Source organism: Engraulis encrasicolus, chromosome 7 (genome assembly GCF_034702125.1).
Source record: "Engraulis encrasicolus isolate BLACKSEA-1 chromosome 7, IST_EnEncr_1.0, whole genome shotgun sequence".
Classification (NCBI taxonomy): Eukaryota; Metazoa; Chordata; class Actinopteri; order Clupeiformes; family Engraulidae; genus Engraulis; species Engraulis encrasicolus.
This window is the reverse complement of record NC_085863.1, coordinates 20569436-20587314: the sequence shown is the minus strand read 5'-3', so window position 1 is coordinate 20587314 and position 17879 is coordinate 20569436. Positions and strand designations below refer to the sequence as shown.

Genomic DNA, 17879 nt, shown 5'->3' with positions numbered 1-17879 from the left:
CCTGAACTATTAAGTCAGAGTATTAGTGCCTGAAAAGTAAATGTTCTGGGGGTCAACTTGGCTCACTGGAATAGTACGCCATAGGTCATTTCCCGAGGTCATTTGCCTTCCCCAGCTGTCTCCCACTCATTTCCTTTTTTAATTATTATTTTATTGCAAGTTTATTCAAGTCATCATTTTCATCTGATCATAGATTCAACTTGCAGGTATTTTCTTTTTTGTGTATATGTAAAGTGATAACATAAATGTTGACAATATAAACAGATAGGCCTGTGTGCAGGGGGAAATTAGGTGAGAGGAAGAAAAAAAAGGACCACAGGTAGAAGGAAATGTGTGTGTGTGTGTGTGTGTGTGTGTGTGTGTGTGTGTGTGTGTGTGTGTGTGTGTGTGTGTGTGTGTGTGTGTGTGTGTGTGTGCGTGCGCCTGTGTGTGTGTGTGTGTGTGTGCGTGCCTGTGTGTGCACGGTTGTAGGTAGATGCTCTTTTTGTCTTATATTTGCATCAATCTGCTTCCCTAAAGTATCTTGCTATTTCGTTTATTATAGTGTTTGGGTATAGTTTGTACCATTTATGTAGTTGATTTCTGGAGTTTAAGGTAAGTTTTTCCATATTTAAAATATTTTCTATTGTATTATGCCATTTTTCCAGGTCCGGTGGTTTTGTTTGTTTCCATGCTTTTGTTATTTGTTTTATTGCGGCAATACGTAGAATATTGAATAACTTGTGATTTGTTGTAGTGATTTCTCTTTGGAGATTTATGCCTAATAAGTTCTCTACAGTCAAAACTTGATTAATTCCAAACATGTATTTCCGCTCTTTCAAATCCCTCCCAAAATCCTTTCAGTACTGAGCACATGAAAAAATATGTGACTATGGTTTGCTTTTTGTTCACCACAATTTTGTTCACCAGCAACTTGTCCCTATTGTTTGCATTCCCCTACATCTGTCTGGTGTAATGAGAAATCTGTGCTGTAGTTTCCATGCAAATTCATTCCAGTATTTTGAGTGTGTAATTCTGATGTTTCCGATTAGTCCATCCAGTCTTCCATTGTAATGTCGATATTCTTCTTCCCATTTATGTTTTACTTCAGATTTAAGTCTGGTGGGTGCTCCTTAATATATCTTCTTATTTGTAGGTACTTAAAGAAATATTTTGTATCCAAATTAAACTTAAAGGCAATATTTTCATATAATTCAACTACTTGATTATTAAACATTTGTGCATATGTTATGAGGCCTTTAGCAGCCCAGTGATTCAAAATTTGATCCATTTTATTTGGTGGATAATCAGGATCATGTGCCATCACTCTTAGATAACTTTTAGGTTAAGTTTTATTTTTAGATTTCTACACACTCGTTTCCAATTCCTCATTGTATTGAAAATACAAAAGCTATGTCCTGAATATTTTTGCGCTTTACTTTCTTGGAAAGGTAATGTCCCTAAAGATATATCACACACTTCTTTTTCTATATTGATCCATTTAGCTTCCTGTTTTTTATTAATTAATTTCAATATTGTTTGTATTTGTGTTGCATAAAAATAGTTTTGTAGGTTTGACACCGTTAAGCCCCCTTCTTCTCTCCTCTCTGTTGAGTTAGTGACTGCAACTTAATTCTGTGTTTTCTGTAGTTCCATATAAAACTTTTAATGATTTTGCTCCATACTTTGAACTGCGTTTCCACTCATTTCCGATCACCATCTTTGACTGAACTGGACCGAAATTTATCGGTGACACTTTATAATAATGTCTGCTTATAAAGACTTAGTAAATAATTAACTAATGATGAACAAAACATTAACAAATGTTTTTATTATCAACTAAATGTGATTCATGCCAGTGGTGTAGTCTATGTAGAACACGGGTATACGGAGTATACCCACTTCTAAATTTCAGGGATTTCAGTATACCCACTTAGAATTGATTGATCCATTATTTTGAATAGCACAAATATATACAGTATACCCACTTTAAAAAATGCTCAAATATACAGTATACCCACCATAAAAAAGTAGACTACACCACTGATTCATGCTTAATCTAAACTTCTACCAATATGTTCAAGATTTTACAAACCTTTTAAAAGGGTATTTTTTATTGATTTACACACATTTTCTTAATGTTGAGTTCATCATTTGTTCATTATTTACTAAGTGTTATAAATGCTTTATAAGCAGACATTATTATTAAGTGTTTCCAATTTCTGAAATTTGTTTCGAGTTGTCAGATGAGTGGGCTGCGAGTTGTTCTCTGGACATGAAAGGCAGTTTGGATACGGGTCTGAAGTTCTGCAGAACATTCTGAAGGACATTTTTTGTCAGGTATTCATTTCTTCCTCTGTCCACATCTGTTCAATTGTGTGAAAATGTGCGAAAAATCAACATTTAAATATTTAATGATAATTTCATCTAGACTTCTGCCAGCCTGACTTCGTTCTGACTGAACTGTTTTAATTCCCTCTTCATACCCTTCCAGCTTTGCCTCTTCAACTATTCTGTCCAGTTTTTTGTTAAACTCGTCCTCCGCCTGCCTCCTGGCTTCCATCTCCACCTCTCTCTTCAGATGGTCTTTTTCTTTCTCATGTGCTTTTGTAAGATATTCAATATTTCTTTTCTCTCTCTCTTCGCTTGCTTTAACTTCTGTTTGCATCTCTTCATCAAATAGCTTCCTCTGTAACCTCAGTTCCTCCTCCTTTTCTGCTCTCTGTTTTGCTTCTCGTTCTCTACTGCGATGCTTCTCTTCCCGAAGCATTTGATCATACTCTAGCTGAAGCTTGGTCATCCTGTCTTCTGTATCTTTAATTTTTCTCTCAGTATCCTGCCACATTTTCTTTCTCTCCTGTTCCTCTTGTATCTTCCTCTGTTTCTCCTCAGCATCTCTCTTCTGCTGCTCCTCCAGCTTTTCCTTCTCGTGTCTCTTTCGCTCCTCTTCTTGTTTATTTTCCCAATCTTTATTCATGGACTCAAGTCTATCATTCCACTTTGACTCTTCTTCCTTCAGCCTTTTCTCCTCTTTTTCCAGATTTCTTTGACACTCCTCCTCATGCTTTCTTTTCTGTTCCTCCAGCTCCTTGACTTTACTTTCTTCTGAATGTTTTATCTTTTCCTCAAGCTCTTTCTGCTTTTCCCTCTCCTTTTCTGCTCTCTCTTCATATTCATGTTTTTTCTTCATACTTTCATCATCAAATGATTTCAACATGATTTGCACTGTACGGTTGTATTGTTCTCTTTCATTGAATAGCATTTCTTGCCTCTTTTGATCCTCTTCAATTTTTCTCTTCTCTTCTTCTTCCTCTCTCCTCTTCTGATCGTCCCTTGCCTTTGTCTCCCATTTTTCTCTTTCCAACTCTATTTCTTTAGTCCGTTCTTTTATCCATTTTTCATTCTCTTCTCTCTTACGTTGATATTTCTCTTCCATTTCCTTGGCTTTGCGTCTGTCTTCCTGCTCCATTTTCTCCATGGCTTCTTTCATTCTCTCTCTCATGCTTTTCTCCTTGCTCCTAAATTCTTCCTCTCTCCTTTTCGTCTCCTCATCCTGTTTCCTTTTCTCCTCCTCCATATCCTTCTTCAGTTTCTCCATTTCAGCGACATGTTTGGACAGTTGTTCCTGTTTTTCCCTCTCAATCGTCTCTTTCTTCTCCAGAAGTATTCTCTCCTGCTCCTGTTTGAGTGCCTCTTCTACTTTCTCAAACATCTCATTGGTGTAACAGGTACCACCATTCACTTCCACCAAGTTGTCTATTTTACTCAGAAGACCATTGACCTGAACCTTATTATCTTTGGTGCTGTTGTCAATGACATGGTATCTCATTCCGAATGCACGAAGAAGACTATTCACCCCACTACCTGCACGCTCAATAGACTTGCCCTTCAGTTTTTTCCCATGCGTAAACAACACAATTGTGTACATTCTAGACTGATCACCAAACATAACCTGAATCTCCTTCACAGCCTTTCTTTCCTCTTCTGTAAAACGGCCCACTTGTTTCACCAGGAGGAACACATGGGGCCCAGGAGCTGCCATGCCGATGCACTTTACAATCTCCTTCTTAATCTCTGTGTTGTCAGTTTCCGTATCAAACAATCCTGGGGTGTCAATGACAGTTATCGGTCTTCCATTGATAATGACAGTCTCCTTCTGGCAAACAGTTGTCACTGATTCAAAGGCTGAATCCTCGTTAAACACTTCTTTCCCCAGAATAGTGTTTCCACTGGCACTCTTCCCTTCACCTGTCTTTCCCAGCAGCACAATTCTCAGATTCTTTGTGTCTTCCTGAAGATCTGAAAATGTAAAATTGTGACATTCATTAACATGCAGGGTACTGTATACTACAATTACCACATACACAATTTTAGTTCCAAGCCCAAAATGTTCATCCCAACTGAACACCAAAAATTAAAATGAATGGGTTTGAATCTCATCCCTAGATGAATTTTTGCACTTCTAGCATTGACACATGAGCACAATACTTCGTTACAAACACACAGAACACACGTAATGTGGTCTAACTCTTACCTTGCTTTGAGCTTTTCAACTCGTTGATCTCACATTCGAGTTTAAAAACTCTCTCTTTAAACTGACTGTGGCAACTCAGGTGGTTTTTCAATTGAGAGTCGCTGTGCAGTTCACAGGAGTACCAGCCCCTGTTGTCTTCTCTCATCTTCATGACCCTCTCCAAGAGTGGCTTAACCTTCGAGGCGTGATCCATGATGAAATCGGGCCCTTCTGAAGTTCCTGTTCCCTGATGTACTACAGAGTCCCCATGTCTAGTCTCTGAGAGCTGTTCTGATGGTCTCATAAGCACTGTCAGGCAGAAGGCACGGACTTCTTCTCCAAAAAAGTGCTCAATTGTTTTCAAAGCTGACTTGTCTTCATCTGTTTGGTGGCCTTCCGGAATTATGAGTAGAAAGGCGTCGACTCCAGAAACGCAGAGACGGAGGCATTCAAGTGTTTCCTTCCACATGTCCTCTTCAGAGGCCTGGCAGCTTTCCAGTGATGGCAGCTGAATCAGGGTGACGTGGTGTCCAGACACACAACCTTCTCTCTTCAGACATGCTCTAGCCACAGACTGTTGGCCATGTCCTGTCCGCTCATCCAGGCTAAATATCAAGTCTGCTGCTGTAGACTTCAATGAAGCATCGCTCCCACACAGCACCAGAGTTAGCTTCTCTGAGGACACAGCACCTGATGATACAATTTAGAGTAGAGTATCATTTATTGATCCCAGGGGGAAATTAACACTAGAACTACCAGGATTTTTCTGCCTACCTAGAAGTACCAGAGAGGGGTCATTTGACCCGGTGGCTTTTACCTAATACACTAATCACTCATTTTGTTATGGTAATGAGGCTGTTAGGGGGCGTGTGTGGGGTGAGGGGTGAGGGGGTCACACCTTACAGTGCTAACAGCCAAGACAGAGGGACAGACAGCTTCTTCCCAAGGGCTGTCAGCCTCCAAAATCAGTCACCACAGGTAAATAGCAACTTGCATGAGGATATCAGCAATAAAGACAGATAGCACAGTTTGGCGGACAGTTTGTTACCGTTTTTCTCCATTGGTTTGGCTCATTTTTCGAAACTGAGATGTCATTCTCAAAACATGGACAAATCCCAAAACTAATTTGCAGTTCCTCACAACAGAATGGCATTTATCATTGCTTTCATCAAATTTCAAATGCTTTTGTACATGTCTCAATCATTTAGTACATCCTTGCAAATGGTTATGTACAAGTATCCTACAGTTAACACAATCAGCTTATATTTCGTAGAATTTTCAACTGAATGTACCTTGCTGATCTATCCCAATTGGTTGATTTTCAGTGTAATAGTTGTCCTGAAAACATGTCAGCACATTTTCTTCATATAAGTCATCAATGAACGAACGTGTGAATGTCCCATGTGATCATGACGAATCATATGACTGCAACCAGATAATGGTTGAATTACAGTTTTTCTCGATTGTTTTGGCTCATTTCTTGAAACTGAGATGACATTCCTATAACCATTGGGTCATTTGGACAAACAGTCTTACACTTCTGCACAACAGTTCAGATAACTAGCAAAATGTCATATACCTCCCAAAACACCTCATTCTTGCATCAGCACTAAACCGTCTGACATATAAATAGTCAGTACCATCAAAATGGCATAGATCCTTCTCAATTGCTTTGGCTCATTTGCATTCATTTAGTCCTTCTGTCAAAATAAACTGGATGGTTCAGCATAACTACATGGATCCTCATCACTCGCTCATATCACCACAAAAACAGTTTACCCATGTGTCAAAACTAAATTTCTTCCCCACATATATCATCAGTACCCTCAAAATACATTGTCCCTTTGCCATTGTGTAAGCACTGCCAGTCAAAATGGTTAGGTGTTTTATCTACGTTCAGCTAACAGATTTCGACTATGTATAAAAATGAAAAGTGAGTGAAACTATTGAAGTTTGACAACACAGATAATTTACCAAGGACATTTATCAGTAACTTTCTTTACTGTAAATTCATATACAGAAAGTAATGCCTAAATATCACAGGTTTCTCATGGGTTTGGCTCATTTCTCAAAACAGAGATAACATGGACAAATGCCAAAGCAACTAGCAACTGTTCAAAACAGAATGTCGTTTGAAAAAAATGTCATGAAATTAGCCAAATAACATGGAAACTGTAGTATACACGGTTGTAAAATTATTTTCTACTAACTAGTAAAGTTACAATACCATCTGACCTGTTGAACACTGCCATGAATTTACTATGTAATGAAATTCTTAAAATATGATGTCCTTGACAGTTTTGGGAACTACGTAGACCACTTTGCATATGATGACTTACACAATGAAATAATGCTGACGTGTTTTGGAGAGGGCAACCATTAGACTGAGAATTGTCTAATTCGTTTAGATAAGCAAGGTGAATTTATTTGGAAAATGTGCTGAATGTATGCTGAATGTGTCAACTGAAGGGTATTTGTACATATCCATCTGCAGAGATGTACTAAACATTTGAGACATGTACAAAGCATTTGATATCTGATGAAAGCAATGAAAAATGCCATTCTGTTTTGGGAAATTGCAAGTTGGTTTGGGGATTTGTCCGTGTTGTTTTGAGAATGTCATCTCAGTTTCGAGAAATTAGCCAAACCAATCGAAAAACTGTAACGTGTGAATCTCCCATGCCATGTGACCATAACGACTCATGTGAATGCAACCTGGCAATTGTTAGATTGATAAATACCAGTGCATGTGGACTACTGCTTAATTTCCCTCAAAAATGTTGTGGTGAAAGAAGCTCCTCTCCAAGGAACGAAGATGCAGAGATACAGCACTCAACAGGCATTGGAAATGATCCACACACACACACACACTCTGTCTCAAGTGACAGCTGTGAGCTGCTAACAGCCACATTTCCACAACAAAAGGAGTGTCCGCAGGGGGTCCAAAGGGTCAAATGACCCCCTTGTGGGGCTTTTAGGTAAAAAGGTCAATTGACCCCTCCGTGGTAGTTCTAGTGTTAAGGTGTCAAGTAGCATACATACATACATACAGAAATACAGAAGACATTACACATACATTACACACATCCTTACACAAACAGTATATTAACCATATATAGCTCACTCTTAACATAGCCCAAGGCAGATTTCTCACTTTCTCTCACACACACATACACCCACCCCCACACACACCAAATTATAAAGTGTCCACAGACAAAAAAAACATAACAGCAGGCAAGAGTAAGTAATTATTCTTTAAAGGTGCACGCTGTAATGTATTTAGCAGTTTCTTTCATGCTGCCCTTTCACAAATGTTCCCCTTTTCACGAATACTTACCACAAATTCTAACTATTCATTGTGACTGGTAAAATTGCATTTTTTATACATGAAAATGTGAACCTTCTCCAAGTCCACCATTTTGAATGTTCAGAAATAGACATTTAGCTGCAAAACTTGTTTATTTAGTAAACCTTCATGTTCAAATTTGGCAATAGACAGCATATCAATGAGCAGAAGTTTCAATACCTACATACTCTGCCAATGTCCTACATGGTGCACCTTTAGATCATAATTCTACATTATTAAAATCTTAAATGTAAATTTACCAGACTCACCTAAGCTGCTTTTCAAATCATCATCTGCATCTTTATAGGTTAGAAGTCTGTGGTGATTCTTCAAGACCATCTCTTCTATGGACCCTAGTGCGTCCTTCTGACTTTTCTTGTACAGATGCTTCCGTCCTTCACAACTTTGGATTATTTTTTCAATTTCCTTATTTTCTCCCTTTTCTCTTTGTAGATGAAGACAATTGCATGCTTGCGGGCCTGCTCTGAGAAGAAGTCCATGATTTGCTCCATCCGCCGCCTGTGCTGTTCTCTGAAGTCACTGGGGTCCACCACCAGTACCAGTGCGTGAGGTCCAGGATGACACAGGGATGTGCACTCCTTCACCCTCTGTCTAACAGTGATATCTGTGAAGTCTGAGGCGAACAGGTCAGCTGGACAGACCACAGTTGTGTGTGTATTCCGTACATATCCAGTGAATGCTGAGCTGTGATTCTTCCCTGGGCTGGAATTGTCTTTATACTCAAACACCTCTTTGTCCAGGAGTGTGTTGCCCACCTTGCTAGTCCTTAGCCAGTTGTTTCCGACCAACATAATCCTGAAATTTACTGTAATATTTCATGCATAGTTAGTTCAACCTATAGTACACTGTATGTGTTTGCATAATGGAGTAGACACAAAGTGTGGGACATGTAGCTCTCACCTGGCATATCTATGCTCCTCCTCTTCCTGATCATGGGACCTTTACACGCTGAAAATCAGAGGCACATGTTAGCATTTTAACTCTAATGAGCAGTTAGACAAGCAGAAACTCACAACATTATTATTATTATAAAATTGCACTTCATTATTATTATTATTATTATTATTACAGTTATTTAAGGCCTTAATTGTTTGCACTGTGAACTGTAAGCACCACACCTCAAACATTCAGCTGCTACCTTAGATGCCAACTGTCCAAGCGAAACAACCAAAACAAATCCTCTCTTCTCCTCTCCTCTCCTCTGTACTGTGTTCCTGCATTTAGCAACTACCCGAGATGCCAAATGTCCAAACAAAGCAAACCCAGACAGCTTGGCAAATAAACAGACTCCATGAAAACATAACTAAGAGTCCACGGGCCAGGTGAGATGTCGGTACCACTCAGAAGGGCAAAGGATGACTATATTTTTTGAAAAGATGCATGTCTGAGGATAACATTTTTGTATGATAACCCTTCTGGATTTACAGCCAAGTCAGGGTTATCAACTGTCAAAGTGACACCCCCCCATTAAAATTAGATGCTTTTGAGACAGGTGCATGTCTTGCTACTGGCCTTTGTTCAAGGCATATAGAACAATTTCATATTGCCATGTGTGATACCATTGTAAAGGGGAGGCTTGGAGCTTTCATTTAAGCCCTTCCGTGAACATTTTGAATAAGTATAGCCAACCCTGGAGCTCCTCAAACTTGTCCTCACACACATTTTTCAACCATATCTGCCCATACCATCTTTTGTCATTTAGTCCTGTGGCATCAGGGAGTATCAGAGAGACCAAATCAAAACACTAACATAATGCCATGGGTCTGAGGAATCCGAAAATGTGTCATTTACTCATATTATCTCCTTTTGAGGGGGTGATTTGGAGTCTTGTATGACACATGGCATTTTTCACAAAGCACAGTTATGGGCAGTTTTGACATGTAGGTAAATATGTTGAAACTCTGTCACATACGCAAACCTCAACACTCTATATTTTAGATGTAGCAATCAATAACAATTGATGAGCTTAATCATGGACAACTTGCTACTTTTACAATTGCCTTTCTCTTCATTTGACTCCAGGTGTAACGTCCATAACGATGGAATTGCTCGTTTGGTAATTACTCAGGTTTTCAATGCTATTGGCTTTTCATGGGTTTGTGGGTTGTACTTTATGTTTTTTTCAGTCTGATTTCTATTTAGTTTGTTACCTGAGCAGTTTTCTTTGGGGACAGCATTGTTGGTCAGTGTTCTGCTTAAGCTTAGTGAATGTTGCCCCAGCTCTGCAGGGTTTCAATCTTGAGAGTTGGTGGCCAGTTAGGCTACTCAGTGCCAGCACATCAACCTATGAAACAACCATTTTACATCTGTCTGTTATGGTGACTGTGTATTAATCATTATGTCCAGTGAGGAAGTAAATGACAGTCAACAGCAAATGCAACAACCAATGGAGTGTGTAATTCACTGCTCTGAAGATAAAAGTAACCTGGTAACACTTCAGGGAGTTGAGTCTTGGAGATCTCTGCTCAGGGCAGCTCAGATACGGAATCATGTTCCAATTCTTGAAATTCTGAAAGACCTTCCCGAGGGCCAGATTCCGACACTTAATTACCACCGTAAGTGCCATAGTATCTTCACGATGAAGAAACTTCTTGACAGCATTCTTGAAAAAGAGAAACAAAACTCTAGTAGCTTTAGTGAGAAGACAGAACCCAAAAGATCACTTCGACAGGTCTCTGGAACATCTAGGACTTACAGTGACGAATGCCTATTTTGTCAGAAAACTCACAAATATGTAGGAAACAATAACAAGGAGAAATTGGTACAGTGTAGAGAACTTCGAGCTGATGAAAACATACGGAAGGTGGCCACAAAGAAAATGGACAGCAGAATCCTGGCAATTTTGAGTAGAGACCTTGTAGCAGCAAAGGGACACTACCACAGATCATGTTACAGATCTTGCACAAGAAAAGACATCCCTAAACCTCCGTCACTCTGTGATAATGAATGTACTGCTGAGGCCCAGTATGAAGATGCTGTAAAATCATCATTTGATGAGCTATTCCAGTTCATCAAGGTGGAGATTTTTGCCAAACCTGAAGTGATGACTATGATTGATCTGACATCTAGACTGGTTTTGTCTATGCAATCGAGAGGAATAACCCATGTGAAAAATACAACAAAAAAGCACATTCGGCGAAAACTGGAGCAAGAATTTGGAGGAGCACTGCATATCTTTCCTGATCACAATAGCAAACTCCTGGTCTATCCAGACAACCTCTCCATGAGGGAACTTGTGATGGAAAACAACAGGCTAAAAATTACTGCCAAAGATGATGCAAAAGTAGCAATGAATTTGAGAGCAGCCATCAAGAAACAGGATGTTCTTCAATCCTGGCCACCTGATGTTAAAAAAAGAGAAAGATAATGCCCTACCATTCTAGAGAGTCTTTGTGCTTTCCTGTGTGATTTGCTCAATGGCTCTCAGGATGTTCAACACACAACCGTGAGAGTCCAGCGGCTTGTGCAGTCATTTGGTCGAGACATTGTGTATGCAGTGACATGTGGAGCTATAAAACCCTCCAAGCACATTATCCTCCCATTTACTGTGAAGTCATTGACAGGAAATGTGGAGCTAATAAATATTCTAAACCGATTAGGCCACTGTGTGTCTTATTCACAAATGGAGGAGATTGACACAGCCTTGTGTCTTCAAAAACTTCTTTTGGCTGAAAGTGACATAGCTCTGCCCACTAACATCCATCCTGGCTTATTCACTAATCTAGCATGGGACAACGTTGACCGCATGGAGGAAACAGTCAGTGGCAAAGGGACGTCTCATAGGGTAAATGGCATTGCTGTGCAGGCAAAGACGTATGACAATGTTGCCGTTGAACCCATGCCCACTGTACCCAAAACAAAGCAGCGAAGCATCAGTGCATCTGCAACAATGTTGCCTTCTTACAATGCTGGGCAACGAATTGGACCACCACAAAGCAAATGTGCAGACATACATACAGCAGTCAATACTCGGGTTGCTAGAAAAAAGAACATTGTATGGGTTCTGTCACGTATGCAACAACAAGTGGGACAATCAATCAGCAGTTGGACAGGCTTCAACATCCTCACTCGGGATAAAATGTTGATCCTCCCCAACAATATAGGCTACCTACCCACTATCAATGCCCCAGCAACACAACTGGCTACTGTCAATGAGGTGCTTCACCAGTCATTACAGATCATGCAACAGTTAGGCCTTACAAAGATTGTTTGTGTGTTTGACCAAGCTCTTAATGCAAAGGCTGTTGAAATTGCATGGAAACACAGTGAGTTCCAAAACATCATCCCCAGACTTGGTGTATTCCACACAATTTGCGCAATGTTGGGAATTCTAGGGAAATGCTTTGTAGATGCTGGCCTGCGAGACCTCTGCATTGAATCTGGTGTTGTAGCTGAAGGTTCTATAGCTGGTGTAATGGATGGCCATAAGTACAACAGGGCAGTGCGAGTACATAAACTTCTGTATGAGGCATTAATGCGGCTGGCCTGGAATGGTTTCCTGGCCTGGTTGGAAGATAACCACCCCAATGCCAAAGGTCACCTTGAGGAGACACAGAAGTCAATTTGTAGCCTCAGAGAAGAAATGTCACAGGATGCTTTGCAGGAGGTCCTTGAGAGCAGCCCTTGTGCTCACATCTTCGAGCTGTTCGAAGTGTACTGTGAGTTTCTTAAAAACGACAATGGCACTCTTTCTGCCTTCTGGATGTCCTACTTGGATATGGTTGAAATTGTGTTAGGACTCATAAGGGCATCTAGAGAGGGAGACTGGATACTGCACCTGGCAAACATTCGGGCAATGATCCCTTGGTGCTTTGCATATGACAGAATAAATTATGCACGCTACCTTAGTTTCTACTATTCACAAATGTCTCAACTACCGTCCACACACCCAGATGTGTTCAAAGAGTTCATGGAAGGCTATTTCTCGGTTCAGATGGGCTCCACCAATCCCTTTGGTCACATTCCTGTTGACCAGACCATAGAGGAAACAATAAACAAAGACACTCAGACAGCAGGAGGGACAAAGGGGTTCAGTCTGAAGCCAGCAGCTGTGACAAAATATTACCTGACAGCTGAATACAGATGTTTGTTCCTCAGACAGCTGAGAGACATGATCGGTCAAGGCAGTTCCAAGCTGTCTGGCTCAATCCTTTGGCCCCCAATGACATGGACCTGGTTAGCCTCTCAACGGGCTCCTTTGCTCCCCCTGATGTGACCACAGATCTCCTGCAAGCCTCAGAGGTAGGGGAAGTGGCTTATCAGGAATTTAAACGGTCAAGACTGGAAGAGGACCCCACATCTTTAAAATTCTTCTTGAGAAGGTAACCAAAAGAGGCCTGAAAACATTCTCCAACATAAACAGTAAAATACCTCATAAAATGAAAGGTCAGGATGTTGTATTGAAGGCTGATCGAAACCTCTTCAGTCACATGATACTTGTGGCTGAAAGCAGGAATGTTAATATGAAGGATGTTCTTGCTCATCCCCTTGGTCCATTGCCATGGGCACTGGCAAATTCTGATGGTACCTTACGAAAAACCAACAAGGCTGCACTGGCTAGAGCGCTTGAAAAGAATATGTCTCCTGCAGAGCACATCCAAACTCCATCTACCTGCATTATTGATGGAATGAGCCTTGTTCAAAAAATGAATGGCGATAATAAAACCTTTGCACAGGTGGCAAAGTCACTGCTGATGATGGTCCTGCAAGAAAGTAAAGAGAGTGAGAGAATAGATGTTGTTTTCGATGTGTATCATCAAACCTCCATCAAAGATGCTGAACGAATACACCGGGGTGCAGAATCTGCAGTCTAGCACAAGAATCTTGTTGGTGGACATTATGTAAGACAGTGGAGGAAATTCCTGTGTAGCTCTGCCAACAAGACCTGCCTCATAAAGTTTTTGGTGGCAGAATGGAAAAATACACAGCACAGACAACTGCTGCAGGGCAAAACTTTGTACATGACATGTGAGGAAACATGTTACAAGCTGACAATGGAGAAGTGTGAGGAAGAAACAGAGTTGCAGTCAACACATGAGGAAGCTGACACACGTTTGCTCCTGCTTGCATTGCATGCATCCAATGCAGGATCAAAGTCAGTAATCATCATAGCTGAAGACACTGATGTCATGGTGCTTTGTCTTGCATTCCAGAAAGATATCGGCTGTCCTATTTATCAGAAATGTGGAACGCAGACTCGTACTCGTTTTATTGACATCACTAAATTGGCATGCTCAGTTGGATATGGTGTGTGTGATAGTCTAATTGGCCTACATGCCTTCACTGGCTGTGATACAGTCAGTGCATTCGCTGGACAGGGGAAGGTGAAGGCCCTGAAGATGGTGAAAAAGGATGCCTCATTCCGAGAGACCTTCACTCAACTTGGAAAGTCGTGGGATGTGACAGAGGACCTTCTCCAAAAAATTGAACACTTTACCTGTTGCATGTATGCAATCAACAGCAGCACAAGTAAAGTGAATGAATTGCGTCACCAGCTGTTCCGTGCCAAAAGAGGAACTATTGAATCGAGCCAGTTGCCACCGTGTCGAGATTGTCTGTCTGTACATGCATGTCCGACGGTCAAATTACCAAGCAGCAATTTGGAAGTGCTGTCTTCAAAAATGTCCCATGGTGCCAAGCCCAACTTTGCATGGATGGACAGTCAGTGATGGCAAGTTGGCCATTCATTGGATGTGTTCCCCACCTGCACCAGAAGTTGTTTTGGAGCTTCTGTCATGCAAGTGTGTCTGTTTATGCAAACTTCCCAATTGCTCATGTCTGTCAAATGGACTGAAATGCACAGACATGTGTAAGTTGCAAACCTGCACCAACCAAAAAGGAGATGATGAGCTTTGAACTTGGGGAGTCAGATGAAGATAGTGATGAACTCTTAGAGTGATAATCATACTGTATTTGGTCTGCTTAGTGTTTCATTTTTGGTCTATAGTTTATGTCTTCAAATAAAAAAGCAAAAACAAAAAAAAGGATGAAAAGTGAAAAATACAAAAAAAAGAATAAAAATGATGAAATGGAATAAAACAAAAAGGTCTATGTCTGACAGAAGACTGAACATAACAAAAATATTGCTTTGAGTGATGTTATTTGTGTAGCTTTATATCTTTTTTGTTATGATGATGCCACCACCTGACAATTGTGTGAATTTGTGAAAAATGCCATGTGTGATACAAGACTCCAAATCACCCCCTTAAAAGGAGTTAATATGAGTAAATGACACATTTTCGGATTCCTCAGACCCATGGCATTATGTTAGTGTTTTGATTTGGTTTCTATGATACTCCCTGATGCCACAGGACTAAACGACAAAAGATGATTTGGGCAGAAATGGTTGAAAAATGTGTGTGAGGAAATGTTTGAGGAGCTCCAGGGTTGGCTATACTTATTCAAAATGTTCACGGAAGGGCTTAAATGAAAGCTCCAAGCCTCCCCTTTACAATGGTATCACACATGGCAATATGAAATTGTTCTATATGCCTTGAACAAAGGCCAGTAGCAAGACATGCACCTGTCTCAAAAGCATCTAATTTTAATGGGGGGGTGTCACTTTGACAGTTGATAACCCTGACTTGGCTGTAAATCCAGAAGGGTTATCATACAAAAATGTTATCCTCAGACATGCATCTTTTCAAAAAATATAGTCATCCTTTGCCCTTCTGAGTGGTACCGACATCTCACCTGGCCCGTGGACTATAAGAGGTAAGATGCACTCACATGTTTCCATAGCCGGCCTTTTTTCATCGAGCTGAGGGGAGAAAAATTTATGTGAATGTGAAAAATGGATTGTGTGCAATTCACATACAACTCACACACGTTGTGATTTTATCTAAGTGGACTTGTAGATCAGTGATAGACAGCAGTTAGGTTAATTTGTTTTAAATAAAGGACAGCTATAACGCATGGCAGGGCCTTCACTCTCTTTGTTTGTAAATGGCTACTGTATCAGGGCTTGACATTAACTTTCTCGCTTGCCGGCCACTGTGGCTACAGGTTTTCCAGAGTCACTAGTCATCCAGTTATTCTAGCCAAAAATTCGATTTTTTAAATCATCATGCTGTATCTAACCTCAGAAGATGAGGTGCTTTTAGCAAGAAATGAGTGCATGAGTTTCTACATTGAAATAAAGCAAACAAATAGAAACTGAGTAAAACTGATCTTTTTCTTGAACTTAAATACAAACAATTGTTACACAGGGGGCAACGTGCAGAATATACACTATTCTGATATGTCATACCATAGAATAAGCTACCTGACAAATTGGCTAGTGACACTGAAATTGTTATCAGCCACAGCCAAGTTTTAGCAGCATTTGGCCAGTACGCGGGTGCCAGTGTCAAGCCCTGTACTGTATATGATGCACTATTACTATGCATGGGTTCTCAATTTTTGTTTTCCCCTTGCTGCGCGACCCTGGCTGGGCACAATTCGACCTCTGATAGTTGGAAACCGCTGTCGGTCAAAAAATTAGCTCACGTGGTTGGATGCCTGTGTCTTGCCCCTCCTCACAACACCGTGTTCATAAACAAATAAAACATATACACAGGCTGTGACTGTGCCCATGTAAGATATGCTTAGAAAGCCAGCCTCGTGCCCTACTTCATAATCTAAGTGAATTTGTTGAAGTCTGTATCGTAAGACCACCCCATGTTCACAAGTGTCAAATAGCTTGCTGTATTTAAAATAAGATCAGAGATGGGGCTTATATGTCCAGCTGCCTGTGGCATTATTTAATGTGTGACACCGTGTTACTTAGCTGCTTAACACCACACAATATTCAAATTAATCATAATAAGGCATTATCACGTGCAGGACTATTTACAGAAGGCTAAACTATGTAGCCTACTGTGCCGTGACCGAATGAAAACATTTACCTTGCTGGTGTGCATTTCCATTTTCAGCCTTAGTCCACTTCTTCTAGAATTTTACTCTGACATTCTACCGCTCTCATAGAACTCTGTGCTTAAAATCCCCACAGAATGGTTTTGACGTCATAGTGCAAACTCGTAATTTTGCAAAAATTCTAATCATATGTGATAGTACTCAGAGTGTAAGCACATTTGGCTTGATCTACGGAGCAACTGTGCAATAAACACACCCACCCACACACACACACACACACACACACACACACACACGCAGACACACTGGATATAAATAGACTGTGGCCCGTGACATATGATCTGTTAAACTCAGATCGGAGATCGAGTATGTTTGAGTGTGTGTGAGTAAAATAATTAGGCTATTTCTTGCCTGGTAATCTTGATTTACATACACAGGGTGTCCCAATAAAATGTATACACATTTTCAATCATTGTAAATGTGTGTGAATATTAAAATATTAATGTCATCTTTGCAGTTGTGACAGGCTTTCTGTTGTGAAGCAAAGACATGAGGAAGTTGTACTGTAATTGACATGAAGCACTGTAACATGAGCATAGTCACATAGCTCCATAGGTATTTACCTAGCTGCTCAAGCTTAGGCCTACTGTACGTACCTACTGTATATAGTATGTAACCACACAGGGCCTTAGAATGTACAGTAGAAAAAGCTTCAGCATCTGTGAGGAGAAGTTAGGAATGAAATCAGACGAGTCCTATGAAGTTAGGAATGAAAATAGATGAGTCATATTAATGGTTGAAAACACTTGAGTCATTTCAAGCTAATAGCTTGCTAACTGGATGGAGACTACAGTACATGGGAGTGCAGTACATGGTTCATATTCATGTTGCAACTTTGACATCGAACTTCAGTGTATTTTCCTGCACAGTTTTGCAGTTGTGAGCAGTCTGTCAACACTTATACAAGTGGTATAAGCTCAGCAAAGGAACACACACACACACACACGGACACACACGAACACACACACACACACACACACACACACACACACACACACACACACACACACACACACACACACACACACACACACACACACACACACACACACACACACACACACACACACACACACACACACACACACACACACACACACACACACA

At 40.5% G+C, this 17879-nt stretch overlaps 2 protein-coding genes across 2 annotated transcripts; both read right to left on the bottom strand.

Annotated features, from left to right (window-relative positions):
- Positions 1-2253: 2253 nt before the first annotated feature.
- Positions 2254-5029, bottom strand: LOC134452587 (golgin subfamily A member 6-like protein 25). Its single transcript, XM_063203046.1, has 2 exons — positions 4514-5029; positions 2254-4278 (listed from the first exon to the last, which is right to left on the bottom strand). The coding sequence occupies exons 1-2, from the start codon at positions 4959-4961 to the stop codon at positions 2324-2326; spliced, it is 2403 nt and encodes an 800-aa protein (XP_063059116.1). The 5' UTR covers positions 4962-5029; the 3' UTR covers positions 2254-2323.
- Positions 5030-5103: 74 nt separating this feature from the next.
- Positions 5104-16919, bottom strand: LOC134452590 (GTPase IMAP family member 4-like). The gene is made up of 5 exons (XM_063203053.1): positions 16745-16919; positions 15588-15618; positions 8760-8807; positions 8108-8664; positions 5104-5182 (listed from the first exon to the last, which is right to left on the bottom strand). Exons 1-4 carry the CDS (start codon positions 16763-16765, stop codon positions 8249-8251), a joined length of 516 nt encoding a protein of 171 aa, XP_063059123.1. The 5' UTR covers positions 16766-16919; the 3' UTR covers positions 5104-5182; positions 8108-8248.
- Between the last annotated feature and the right edge of the window lie 960 nt (positions 16920-17879).